The sequence below is a fragment of the Vulpes vulpes genome, chromosome 12 (genome assembly GCF_048418805.1).
Source record: "Vulpes vulpes isolate BD-2025 chromosome 12, VulVul3, whole genome shotgun sequence".
NCBI lineage: Eukaryota > Metazoa > Chordata > Mammalia > Carnivora > Canidae > Vulpes > Vulpes vulpes.
In genome coordinates, this window is record NC_132791.1 from 183,164,871 (window position 1) to 183,179,110 (window position 14,240).

The 14,240-nt window shown below is 46.4% G+C and overlaps 1 protein-coding gene across 6 annotated transcripts in view; it reads right to left on the reverse strand.

Annotated features, from left to right (window-relative positions):
• Positions 1–3,646: 3,646 nt before the first annotated feature.
• CTCF (CCCTC-binding factor) overlaps positions 3,647–14,240 on the reverse strand; it is a 55,027-nt gene continuing 44,433 nt past the window's right edge. For 3 of the 6 annotated variants that reach the window (XM_072731692.1, XM_026011509.2, XM_072731691.1), the window contains 5 exons: positions 13,083–13,243; positions 12,388–12,570; positions 11,706–11,841; positions 6,185–6,346; positions 3,647–5,158 (listed from right to left, as the gene is read on the reverse strand). In XM_072731692.1, the coding sequence (XP_072587793.1) occupies positions 4,980–5,158; positions 6,185–6,346; positions 11,706–11,841; positions 12,388–12,570; positions 13,083–13,243 (821 nt within the window). In that variant the 3' untranslated portion in view covers positions 3,647–4,979. Of the gene's footprint in view, positions 5,165–6,184; positions 6,347–11,705; positions 11,842–12,387; positions 12,571–13,082; positions 13,244–14,240 lie in introns of all 6 variants that reach the window. The other 3 variants (XM_026011508.2, XM_026011506.2, XM_072731690.1) reach the window with 1 other exon arrangement.

A 14,240-nucleotide genomic window follows, 5' to 3' on the forward strand; every position in this document is an offset into this window, starting at 1 on the left:
GTCCCGGCAATCCGCCAGCTTTTGAAACGGCAAGAAAAATGCCAGATGGAGGCTCTGCAGTGCGGGGTCCTCAGCTTTCATCAGGTTCAGGGCAGTTGAAGGCTGGCAACGAGGGGTGAGCAAAGGCCAGGTACATGGGGGGCCTCTCCCTTCCACGGGCCCTCACCTCTGCTGGAGAGGGTTTAGGGAGAAGGGAACCCCTAGAGGAGGGGAAAGCTAGTGTCTCCAGGGCTGGGAGGGGCCAGCAGGTCATGGGGTGGGGTCCTGCTAACCAGAAGCATGCTGCCCTGTTAAAGATGCGGGTTCACAGGAGAATTATTATTTTCTTCCACTACAATCCAATTAAACTCTACGTATTAGGAACAGACGTTTGCCCCTGCCTACAGCTCAGCCAGGTGGGGGTGAAATAGCCCTGAGAGGAGATGAGAGGTGGTCAGCAGGGTCCCTTGGCTTCCTCCGCACCTAGTTACCCCTCCCCACCTCAGGGTGGAGAGAAGTGGGAACCTCCTCCAGGCATATGGTCATTCCACCTCTCAGCAGAATCTCCTCTCTGCAGGGGACTGAGACGAAGTGCTGGGCGAAACTGAACAGTGGCCGCTTGAGCAAAGCCTCCCCTCAGGCAAAAGGCCTATGGTATGAAAGCAGAGGACTAGCTAGGGCTGATGGGAGGACTCAGTCGGAGAAGCTGTTCCTGCAAAGAGGCATCAGTCGGCTCTGCTGTCACCCAGTTTGAAAGATGAGTTTGGGTTAAGACCTAGGACTCCAAGACCACATAGAACCCACAAGGCTTAGAGTGAGAACTCAGTAGGTCTCTGGCACTCACCGCAGGCCAAGGTAGAGAGCGCTAGTCCTAGGGGGTCCCTGGGTGGCTCAGCTGTTTTGCGCCTGCTTTCAGCCCAGGGCGTGATCCTGGAGTCTTGGATCGAATCCCGCATTGGGCTCCCTGCACGGAGCCTGCTTCTCCTCTGCCTGTGTCTCTGCCCACCCTCCCTCATGAATAAATAAGTGAATGAATGAATAAATAAATAAATAATAAACAACAAACAAACAAATAAAAGCTTTAAGAAAACAGCGCTAGACCTGAAGGCGGACTGCCTGAACTTACCTCCCACCCCACCTCTCACCAGGTGTTCCACACTAAATAAGTTGGTCAACTTTTTTGGGCTTCCAGTTCCTGCTTTGTAAGTGGAGCTATTAGCTCACCTCAGTGCCGCTGTAAGGAGCAAATGCTGCCCGAGCACCCAGCACAGGGCCTGGCGCTGTGGACTCCTCTGCCAAGCCGGCCAGGGCCACCCCAGGGCTCCACGGCAGAACAAGAGAAGACCCACCTCGCTGGGGGTTGCTGCTGAGGAGGATTAGGACGCGAAGAGGGAAGGACTGCAGCGGGGACCCCAGGCCGGCACACGGCTGGTACGCGCCCCCGTCTGCGGAGAGCCGCTGGGCTGGGCGCGGCCGCGGAGGGCCAACCAGAGTCGCACGGCAGTCAGGGCAGGGGTACAGGCTAGCCACACTCTCCACTGCTGGCGGCCAGGGCGGCGGCGACAGAACTACAACCGCCGTCAGAGACCAGAACACAGGACTCAGCTCCTAACAGCCGTGAGCCAGCGCAGGCGGAGGCCTTCAGCCCTTCAGCTTGTCTGCGTCCTAGAGGGCGCGCGGGAAATGCCCACGGCGCGTCGGGAGGCACAGGCCCCGCCCGCCCCAGCAGCGCCAGGCTGCACCTCCCGGGTGCACCTCCCGGGGCGGCCACCAGGCTCCCTGCAGAGGGTTTTATTTTATTTTAAGATTTATTCATGATAGAGAGAGAGAGAGGCAGAGACACAGGCAGAGGGAGAAGCAGGCTCCATGCACCGGGAGCCCGACGTGGGATTCGATCCCCGGTCTCCAGGATCGCGCCGTGGGCCAAAGGCAGGCGCCAAACCGCTGCGCCACCCAGGGATTCCCCCCTGCAGAGGGTTTTAAAAGACTAGGTCGCGGCCACAGGAAGCGAAGGGCCCAGCTGCTTGCTGGGCTGGGCAGCAGGGACAGGGTGGCGCCAGCCCAGGTGTGGAAGGAAATAATGGCTTAACAGCAGGTAACGACCCCATCAAAAGTTCTCTGGTGTGAAGTGGCTTCTGTACTTTGATTATATATAAATATAAAATCTGTATCTTAAAAGGTGTTTTTAAAAAAATTTTATTTAGTCATGAGAGACAGAGAGAAGCAGGTTCCCTGCAGGGAGCCGGATGTGGGACTCACGCCTGGACCTCGGGGTCACGTCCTGAGCCGAAGGCAGACACTCCACCACCGAGCCACCCAGGCGTCCCAAATAAAAGGTTTTATACATAATGGAGTCACATGGAGTATATCATGGACTACGCAATAGGGGATCCCCTTTAAGTTTCTACCTCATCAGAATGACTTTTCTTGCCCCCTCTCCATCCAAAACTTACCTACTTTTATTTCAAACAACTTGAATTTACAGGAGAGATAAAAAGCTATGCTGGGGGTCACCTGGGTGGCTTCGTGGTTGAGCATCTGCCTTTGGCTCAGGTTGAGTCCGGGATCCTGGGATCAGACTCCCACATCAGGCTCCCTAAGGGGAGACTGCTTCTCCCTCTGCCTACGTCTCTACCCCCGTCTGTCTCTCATGAATAAATAAAATCTTAACAACAAAAAGCTATGCTGAAGATAAGAGATAAAGAACTTACTTACTGTTCCTTGGAGATTATAAACACCAAAAAAATTAAGCAAATTATATACATCCACCGAAACACGGTAGGGGGGGTACTCTGGCCTCCAAAGGGGCTGGCCCATGCGTGAGACAAAGAACCCCACGCTCAGCCTCAGGCCACTAACACTCGGTCCAAAGAGCGGACTGCCAGGTTCTGAGTCTTGAGGCCTCGTTACCTGTTTTCCTGGGAGACGGGACTACGTGGACAGGACAAGCACCAAGGGGTCACACATACCTTATCTTTTGTTACTTCTCACTGGAAACCACCAATTCAGAATTCTGGTCAAAAAGCCCTAGAATTAGTGGCTGAAGCTTTTACCTAAAATGGGTTTGCCGAAGCTCTCTGTCCAGAAATGGCCAGCAGCAGCAGCAGCAGCAGCAGCAGCAGGTGTTTCACTAACACGTCAACTTCCTATTCCCACTCCCTTGCACCTGCCCCCTGCCCCTGCAGGGCTCTGAACAAGCTCTGCGGTCTAGGGCTCTGTCCCTGCAGCTCGGGGACTCACCGGCCTCCCTCCCACAGGAGCTTTTCTGAGGCAAACTGGGCCCCGCCTGTCATCCTGCACTTGGCAGAATTCAAGGTACAGATCTCAGGCTTCAATGAACTGAGCCTCAGAGGACAGAACTTCCCAGAGAGCCCCTGCATCTCTAACCTCTGGTCACCCTTCCGCCGCAGGGACCACTCCTAAGGTGGATCACGGGGCGAGCAGTCGTTCATCCACACTTGCTACTCACCCCTTTGGGGAGTTAGAAACCCACAGCAGGATTCACTCAATAATCCCACCATTTGCCAAGATCATCTTCCAAGTGCTGTCTCGAGAGGAAGTGGCCTCTGAGAACAGAGTGTGCCTCTGAAAGGCGACCAGGCCTGCACCCGAGGCCATGCGGACCCTCTGGGGCCCCCATTAAGCATAGATCACACGTGACGGAGTGTCTGGAGCACTTGTTAATCCGTTATGATTTATTAGCTGTACAGCAGTAGATCCTCCTCCCCAGCTTTCAACCCCATTACATATTTTATTACAGGTCTCATGTTGGCGTCCTAAAATAATGAAAAATATCACACAGTACAGCTAAGTACAAAATGCATCAACCTAGAGTCTGATAGCTAACTGATGGCTCTTTTAAAAGCAATACACAGAAGAAAAAAGTGTTTGAAATCAGCAAGACTGAGGCTCTCTAAAAAACACATTTCAAACATGTGACAGTTCATGTGCAAGAATCATTTTTTAGTTGGTTTTGTTTCACATTATTATTGTTTATTATTTTTATTTTTTTGCAGATCCAAAGTTTAAATTACTGACCTAGTGAAATTTTCTGGCCCAGCTTTTAAGGGCTGCTGTGACCCACTCATAATCACCCTTCTGCTTGAACAGAGGAGTCATAAAACACAAAATTCAGCTACAAACAGAGCAAAGAAAATGTAGATGGGAAATCATAACTGAAAGTTAATTGTACAAGGTTCAAATGCTGGCTCCATGGGCTGGAAATCACGATCTTCCACGTGGGTGTCCATCACTAGCGGGCAGCAGTCTGGGTGCCATTCTGCTACATGATTGTGATCCAATTCCTTGTCAACATTTACACACTACAGAGTCTGTGGTAACTTAATTTGCAAGTAATTAAAATGCTGGGTTTTCTTACACTGCACTTCTTTTCAACCTCTTAATTAATGGAAAAGATTAAAATGTAAAAAAAGTTATTTACAAGCTTGACCATACCAGAAACTTTGCCAAGAAAGAGGCAAAGCCTTCAGGACAGACACCGACTGCAGCATGCCGTACTACTGGTGTGCAGCTGGCTCCGAGCAAAGGGAGTCAGGGAGAAGCAGAAGCAAAAATCAGTTTAAAAGTGTAAGTCCTTCCCAGTCTGCATTTACAATTAAAAACTCTCCTGGGAAGAAGACCTAGAACTCTGGGAAACTCGGTGGCCATTCTGGAGTGGTTTACCATAGCAAGAGAGAGGGTTCAATGTCTCTGTTTCCATCTAAGAAAACCAGTTAGGCATCAAGACTGTCCTCAGCACTTCATAGTAAACCCTTGGGGACTCAGAACATTCCATGATTTGCTAACATCAAACAGCAAGTTCTAGTAAAATCACATTTTTCTAACATCATCCTTGAAGTTTTAGTTCGCAGTATGTTTGGTAAAATGGTGTAAAATGATGCTTTTCCCAAAGCCAAAAGAAGAAAGAAGGGAGAAAAATTAAGATGCGGGCCGTTTAAACACAGCCCAGAGCAGTCTTGGCGATGAGCAAGGCCCCGCCATCACCGGTCCATCATGCTGAGGATCATCTCGGGCGTGAGGTCTCCGTTGGGGGCGTCTGTGGCAGCTGGTTGAGCCTCCTCTTCCTCCCCCTCTACGGGCTCTGCATCTGGCTCTTTTTTGACTTCAACTATAATGTTCTCAATTGCACCTGTATTCTGATCTTCCACTTGGATGATGGCTGTTGCTGGCAAGAAAGAGCATGAACAAAACAAATGCTCCATTAAAGCCCCTGTAGATTGCAAGGGTCCTGTCAGACTCGACAATAAATGAATGTCAGCAGTGTAGGAAAGCCTTAGCAGCAGAGCAAGTAAAAAACGACGTAATGATCGAAAATACTGCCATTCATAAAGCCCCCAAACGGTAGAAACTATCAAAGAACTAAATGCTGACATTCATCTTCACATGCCTCCCAAATTCCATATTAAAGGCCTTAGTTTTACTTAATGTCATAAAATTGAGCTTTGCACTAGTATGAGATAGGCAAAAGACGCCGAGAGCATGTGACTAAGAATACCTCACCGTGTGTGGCGCAGGGCTGTTAGAGGTGAACCGCCTATAGCAAGAACAGCCATCTCAGATCCTGAAGCTTCCCACACCCAGAGCCCTCCACCAGTATTTTCATTCTGGTGTGTGCAGGTGAAATGGCTCCGAGGGTCTATAGTCAACCAACCCCCTGCTCCCCTGCAACAGACATCTATCTAGACATGAGACTCCAGGAGTACAATAAAAACTAGATTAAATAAAAAGGCCAGCACTTGAATCCACAGGCCTGGAATTCTTAGGAGAATGGATCATAGCACAGAAATTGCTTTACCCTTCTTCCTTTAAAATTAGGCTATTTAAAAAAAAAAAAAAATTAGGCTATTTTGCGTTCATTACCATATCACTTCTGCCAGCAGGGCTAGGACTTTGATTGTTTTGCAAAAACCCTCCCACATTAAAAGTACCCATCTTGTAGAACAGGAGTACCCCTCTACTCTGGACTACTTCTCCCTGAAGCAGAATAGGCTCCCTGGGTCTTCCTCACGTGGTTTCCAGTAAAAACTAAATAGTAAGTTCCTAACAGTTTGTTCCTGGTGTTCTTAACTTGTTCTCAAGGCTTAGTTCCCATTATCCCCCAAAACAAGGGCCTGGGCCAGCTCCTCCAACATGTTGGGGGGAGGGTGCCAGCCTCCAGCCTACTGAGCTGAGACAAGTAACTTACGCTGGTTCTGTTTGGGCTGGTTGGTTCTGCCAGGAGGGCGTCCTCTCCGCTTCTTGGCAGGTGGTGGGGCTGGGGTCACAGGCTGAGGCTCTGGCTCGGGTTCAATTTCCACAGCAGGTTCTTCCTCGTCCTCATTGTCATCCAGGTCTGGCTCAGCATTTTCTTCTCATGAAATCAGAAATAACAGGTGGGGAGCCAGGGAAAAGTATGGTAGAAGAAAAATATGACACATCCACACAAAACCACATATTCTGTTAAGTCTAGTTATGTATTTATTTTTATCAAAGAAGTCCATTTATTTATTTATTTATTTTCAAAGAAGTCCATCTAAAAATACTTTTGCTAGAAAATTTTTGCTATTTGCCTTGACAAGAATAAACTGGTATTGTGCTAACAATAATATGCAAATTGACCTGAAGACTACTATTCCTATATTACTCTTTTCTCTTAGCTTTAGACATTAAAATATTGAATTTCAAATTAAGCGGCAAATCCATCATGCTCCAGATACATAACAATGCCAATGTTTAAGTTGAAAACATATGTTCCTTCTATTATGCAAGGATAAAGCAGGTTACTAAGCCTAAGGACCCTTGAAGATGTGCCCCTGATTGATTCTGAGTAGGCAGGTGTGTGTGTGTGTGTGACATAAGTTCCTAGAGTTCTTCTAGGACTATAACTGATGGTTTTCTTTTTCTTTTTTAATATTTTCTTTTTTCTTAAATATTTTATTTATTTATTCATGAGAGACACACAGAGAGAGGGGCAGAGATACAGGCAGAGGAGAAGCAGGCTCCATGCAGGGAGCCTGACGTGGGACTCGATCCCACGTCTCCAGGATCGCATCCCAGGCTGAAGGCGGTGCTAAACTGCTGAGCCACCTGGGCTGCCTTTCTTTTTTTTTTTTTTTAAAGATTTATTTGAGACAGACAGACTGGGGGATGGAGGTGGGGGGTCGGGAGGGTCGGGGGGAGGAAAAGAGGGAGAGGCAGACAGAATCATAGAGCAGATTGTGCACTGAGGAGGGAGCCTGATGTAGGGCTCAATCCTAGGACTCTGAGATCATGACCAGAGTGGAAATCCAAAGTAAGCCACTCAAACGACTGAGTCACCCAGGTGCCCCCTGAGGATTTTTTTAAGGCCAAATTTTTGGACTTAATTCTTAACTATGCCAGATTCAATGGGTCATTCTTTTTTTTTTTTTAAAGACTTCTGTCTCTTTTTTTGTTAAGATTTTATTTATTCATGAGAGATAGAGAGAGAGAGAGAGAGAGACACACACACACACACACACACACACACACACACACACACACAGGCAGAGGGAGAAGCAGGCTCCATGCAGGGAGCCTGATGTGGGACTTGACTTGATCCCAGGTCTCCAGGATCACGCCCTGGGTGGAAGGCAGGCACTAAACCGCTGAGCCACCAGGGCTGCCCTCCACGCCACCCCCCTTTTTAAGGTTTTATCTATTTGAGAGAAAGCAAGAGAGTGAGCATGAGTGGGGGTTGGAGGGAGGCAGGAGGGAGAGGAAGAGGCACACTCCCCACTCAGCAGGGAGCCCAATATAGGGCTTGATCCCAGGACCCTGAAATCATGACCTGAGCTTAAGGCAGATGCTTAACCCACTAAGCCACCCAGGAGCCCCTCAATGGGTCATTCTTAACTCCCTAATTTTCTCCCTGATGCCATCATCACATAAAAGGAGACAGGACTATTGTATAAAGAATACCGACAGGGACGCCTGGTTGGCTCAGCAGTCTGGCACCTGCCTTTGGCTCAGGGCGTGACCCTGGAGTCCCGGGATCGAGTCCCACGTCAGGCTCCCTGCATACAGCCTGCTTCTGCCTCTGCCTGTGTCTCTGCCTCTCTCTCTGTCTCTCATGAATAAATAAAATCTAAAAAAAAAAAAAAAAGGAAAAAAAAAAAAACCCCACCTGGCAAAGGGATCCCTGGGTGGCTCAGTGGGCGAGCGCCTGCCTTCGGCCCAGGATCAAGGCCCACATCAGGCTCCCTGCAAGGAGCCTGCTTCTCTCTCTGCCTATGTCTCTGCCTCTGTCTGTGTCTCTCATGAATGAATGAATGAATGAATACATACATTAAAAAAAAATCTTTAGGGATCCCTGGGTGGCGCAGCGGTTTGGCGCCTGCCTTTGACCCAGGGCGCGATCCTGGAGGCCCGGGATCGAGTCCTACGTCGGGCTCCCAGTGCATGAAGCCTGCTTCTCCCTCTGCCTGTGTCTCTGCCTCTCTCTCTCTCTCTGTGACTATCATAAATAAATTAAAAAAAAAAAAATCTTAAAAAAAAAAAAAAAAAAAAGGGCAGCCTGGGTGGCTCAGCAGTTTAGCGCTGCCTTCAGTCCAGGGCCTGATCCTGGAGACCCGGGATCGAGTCCCACATTGGGCTCCCTGCATGAAGCCTGCTTCTCCCTCTGCCTGTGTCTCTCATGAATAAATAAATAAAATCTTAAGAAAAAAAAAAGAGGGATCCCTGCGTGGCGCAGCGGTTTAGCGCCTGCCTTTGGCCCAGGGCGCAATCCTGGAGACCCGGGATCGAATCCCACATCGGGCTCCCAGTGCATGGAGCCTGCTTCTCCCTCTGCCTGTGTCTCTGCCTCTCTCTCTCTCTCTCTGTGTGACTATCATAAATAAATACAAAAAAAAAAAAAATAAATTAAAAAAAAAAAAAAAAAAAGAATACTGACAAGCAGCTTTGAATCCCTTACTAGGTGTGTGACCTGGGACAATGACCACAGTGAACCTCAGTTTCCTGATATCATCTCTAAAGCACCTCCAATCTACTTACTAGTGATTTGAGGATCAAAAGGATTGAACTACAATGCATGTAATCATGCTCTGAAACTTACACTCTACTATACAGACACAGCTCTTGTTTGCACCACGCATCAGTTTTAAGTTTCTCCATTATTCCATTTAGGCTTCATTATTTCATTTAGTAAGAGATGTTACCCTCATTGTATAGAAAAAGTGACAAACTAAATGATTTAAGGCACAGCTACACCACAGCAGCCAAATCCAACCTCTGGCCTCGGTCTAGGGCGGTTTTGCTGCCTGGCCCTGGAGGCAGCTGAGGAGATCCTGCTATTCCCCTCACCCTTGCCATGGCACACAAAGTATCCTCCCTGCCTTCCTCTGAGAAGCACAGGTTATGCCCTCTTTCTCAGAACTAGACATATTTAGAAATCTGGGAATAAACACCTCATCTCTAGGAAAAAATGCCTTATTTGTCAAATCTTAAGTGAAAATGTGGGGAACGTACTGGTATGTGGCAGTGTGTTAAGAACGAGGAAAAAAAAAAAAAAGAACGAGATGCTTCCCTCTTGTACTATTTAAGCCCCCTATTGCCTAAGTTGGCCCAGTGCCTAGGAAACCAAACAAATTCAGTCAGAAGTGTGTGTGTCAGGGGGAGGTACACAAAGAAGGTTAATAGGGTCAAAGGCTTATTGGCTTGGAGACATTCTGGCAAAAAGCCTTGAAAATAGCAGTATATTCTGCTGGTCAATCTCTGCAGATGGCCAACAAGCAGAACATCTGGGAGAAGACTAATATGACTGTATGGCCTTGGTCAGCAGAGGAATGGAAAGCCCAGACTTTCTGGGGTGATAAAAAAGACACTAGGTATAAGGCCTAGAATCCAAGTGTGCCCTAAAGCCAGCAATGCAAAAGACAAAAGAAGCAATTGCAGATATCTATTAGGAACTATCAGTAAAGATACGTCATCAGAGCTGAAAGATATTCTGGCGACGCATAATTAGGCAGTGAAGCTGATCTTACTGGGAGATGAACCACAAAAGTCAACAAGAAGGCTAAGGGCCAAAATCTGTGGCAGTAGGAGGCTCTGCAACTAGAAGCACCTACAAAGATCCTCAGCTCAAAGTTACCTGTGGATCTCTGGTAGCACTTAAGGACTGTGATTTTCCCCCCAAACTCCCAATAGTCCATTCGTTAATTTCTTGGCCAAAGGGATCCCACAATGGTGTGTGTGTGTGTGTGTGTGTGTGTGTGTGTGTGTGTGTGTATGTGTTTAAATGATTATTTACTTATTTGGTGGTGGTGGGGTCGGTGGTGATGATGATGGAGTGTGAGCAGGGAGGAGGGGAAGAGGAAGAGGGAGAAGCAGGCTCCCTACTGAGCAGGGAGCCCAACACAGGGTTCTATCCCAGGACCCTGAGATCACGACCTGAGCCAAAGGCAGATGCCCAACCAACTGAGCTACCCAGGCACCCCAGTAGAGTATAGTGTGGTTTTAAAAAGTTAAGTAAACCGACATTTTCAAGGAGGCATGTTTACTGAAAACCCAGTGAAGATAATGATTAAAATAGATTTTCTGGAAAAAGCAGCAAAAAAATAAATTACTCTTATGCTTTACTAGATGAATATTCTCCCAGAAAAAGGTAAAGTTCTAACCAGAAAAGGCTTTATTAAAATAAAACACACAAAAACTAAAAGAGACCTTGTTACAGATATAAATACAAAAAAAAACAAACAAAAACAAAAAACCTTAGCACTTTCATGAGCAAGTTATAGACAAAATCAACAGAGACTGAAGTTTTCATATATGTTCAATCTTCAAAATTTTTAATCCCTCCCCATTATTACTAACAATGCAAAAGACGAAACAAGGAGCTTTAGAAGCACATAAAGCACCATCTATAACCTTGCCAGTCTGACGGTACTTCTGGGGAAGTGTATTCCCCAAAACAAAACCCCTTACATATATCTTTTACCATAAAAAGCTTAAATCTTTAGTCACAGATGTGCTCTCTCAACTACTTGGCCAGTAGCCCAAGCATTCACATTACAGAGCCTAATACCATGAAATGAGCGTGTACAATCAAATGTGACTCCTCCGTTACTGACACTCTTGTTCTCCCTCCCTCTTCATGAGTCTAGCACCTCAAAGAATACCTTCTGCCTGGATTTCATGACTAGAAGTAAAAAAACACCCCCGAGAGCATCAATGGTAGGAAAACAGGCAAAGTGTTACATTATAAAATGGAGAGATTAAGGTAGGAAGAGAAAGGCTGACCTTCATGAATTTGATCAACACATCTCAAGGCTAGGCTGACACAGGCAGTCAAACCAGAAGTTGGTCAAGATGCTTAAGAAACCTTCTTCATGTCCATAAATTCATTGCTCAAATCTAGACCAGCTTCCTAAATGTAAAAGTTATGAACATAGAAAAGAAGCTCTGCCGGCCTTAGAATATCACTAATCTGAGATAAATGAGTTGAGCTACTACTTTTGCTTTGGCTGTAAGTGAACATATAAAATAGAAGATACTATCAAGCAATAGAACACCAGGAGGAAAAAAACTTGCCCCAGAAACAAACTAGCTGCTGCTGTAAATATGTAACTGGTATTAGAAAGACTAGAGGATATATATAAAGGAAGTAAGAGTAATGACCTCTCTATCCCAGTATATGCATACATCAATGTACTGGCGACTGGGCACCAAAATCTACCACGGGTAACTAAATCAAGAAATAAGTTACTCACCACTGTCAGAGGAGTCTTCTTTTTTGGAACGCATCTTTCTTTTTCTGCCACGTTTACTCTTCTTTGTCTCCCCACCATTTTCCCCTTCTACGCCATCTGGACCAGCGCAATTGTCAGCATGTCTTGCCATGGTATTCTAACGAAAGAAACAAAATTTTCACTTATGTTACCAAAAAAAGCTGGTATCAGAAGTTAAAAGTTCTCTTATTTTAGTTTAATAAAATAAAAATTTGGGGTATTCATATTAGGTCTGAATGTTCCAGTATGTGCTAATAAGCATATCCTGAACAAGCCTTCCTCATTCAAGGGAAATGGTCTCCATCTGGAAGGGGAAAAAGAAGGAAGGGAGGGAGAGAGGGAGAAAAAAGAGGCCCTCCAAAGAGAAGGGTGGGTCCTCTCAGCAGCCTGCAGGCAGGAGGAACACAGGAGACTGAGACCAGCTCCCTATCCTGTGCAGACCTAACATTGGCCCAAGGGAAGATCCAAGACAGACCTATTCACAGATACTGAGTCCCCCTTCAGCAGAAGGGTTCACACACATATAGAAAACCTTCAAGTGAGTATAAGAGGCCGTTTCCAAATGATAAGGCATCTCTGTGCTTATAACCAACTGGCCTGCTTTGCAGTGGAAGATCAAAAACATGCTACTAAGAACCACGATAAGGGAAGTTCTGACTCTTACCCGGCGTGTAAATGTTTTTCCACACTTAGAACAGACAAAGGCCGCAGGGACAAAGTTGGGGTCATGATAGCGTTTGAAGTGCATGTCGAGGAGCTGTTTCTGGCGGAAGGTCTTGTCGCAGTGGCTGCAGGCATAAGGCTTCTCCCCGGTGTGTGTACGCTTATGCATGATCATGTGCCTCTCCTTAAAGACAGTGGGTGAAGAGGCCTCAGAGCCTGTCATAGGGCTGCTACAACAGCCACCATTTGCATACATGTGGTTGACATTGACAGGCCTTTCTCTCTGAAGGATTTAGGCTTAAAACTGCTGTCTAGAGATTAAAGTTTTCTATTGAGGTGCAAAACTGCTTCCTTAAATCCCAGGACAGATATGCTCCCTCCTATTGGCTGCTTGTCTAGATCACCCGCCAGGCTCCAGTACCACATTCTTCCCTTCCCTCAGGCCCTGGACTTAATTTCCCAGTTCTGAGAAAGCAGCCAATAGTTTGCCTGAGAGGCAGATAGGTTATAACTGAATAAAACATCAGTTGGAGACTGAAGTGATAAAATCAAGAAGTAAGACCTTTGGTGACATTCCTCATAAATCAGTTTGAAAATACCATCTTTAAAAATAGCGTATAAGGAATCTAAAAACCCTCTGATAAAAATCTAACACTGATGGGGAGTCAACTGCTTTCAAACTATGAAGGTCTCTACCTGTCTGCAAGCATAATCACACTGGTCACACTTAAAGCGCTTCTCGTTCTTGTGTGACTTCTGATGCTGGATGAGGGCATAGCGCTCATGAAACACAGCATCGCAGTATCGACATTTCTTGCCTTGCTCAATATAGGAATGCTGCTTTCTCAAGTGGACACCTGAAAGCAAAACATAAAGCCCAGTTTAACTTGTGAAAACACAAACAAGCATTAATTAATTAATTAAAAATTTTATTTATCCATGAGAACACAGAGAGAGAGAGAGAGAGAGAGAGAGAGAGAGAGGCAGAGACACAGGCAGAGGGAGAAACAGGCTTCATGCAGGGAGACTGATGTGGGATTTGATCCCAAATTTCCAGTATCAGGCCCTGGGCTGAAGGCAGTGCTAAACCGCTTGAGCCACCTGGGCTGCCCACAAACGAGCATTTAAACAAGTTAATAATTCATTCTTCTCTGCTTCTTAAAATAATTACTCTGGGTGCTGTCCTGAAAGTGAATTAAAAGGTGAAAAAGAGGGCAGAAAAGTAGCACACGTGAAGTGATGAGCACTGGGTGTTATATGTTGGCAAAAATTTAAATAAATAAAAATAAAAGGCTCAGCAGTTTAGCACTGCCTTCAGCCCAGGGCATGATCCTGGAGACCCGGGATCGAGTCCCACGTCGGGCTCCCTTCATGGAGCCTGCTTCTCCCTCTGCCTGTGCCTCTGTCTCTCTCTCGTCTCTCATGAATAAATACAATTAAAAAAAAAAAAAGATGAAAAAAAAAAAAAACAATAGAAGTGGAAAGACTGGTTAAGATATGGAATCAGGACAGGTGAGAGAAGATGGTGGCCTGGAAGAAGCAGGGAGAACTGATAAGAAACCCAGAAAGTAGCATCAATAGGATTTATTCACTGAATTCAGATCAAGAAAAAAGGTGGGTGTCAGAGACAACCTCCAGGTTTTGGGGTTTGAAAGTCAAAACCAAGTAGGCAGTTGGGGCCATTTGCTGAGACAACAAACAGTGGAAAAGGACTAATGTCCTCTGTTTTTGGGGAAAGGGAACATGTGGGTTTTAGACCCTCTTGAACATGTTAAATATGAAAAGCCAATGATATCAAAGTGAGGATAAGGATGGCAAGGGCTAGATAAGCCTAGCTCAAAGGAAAGATTTAGA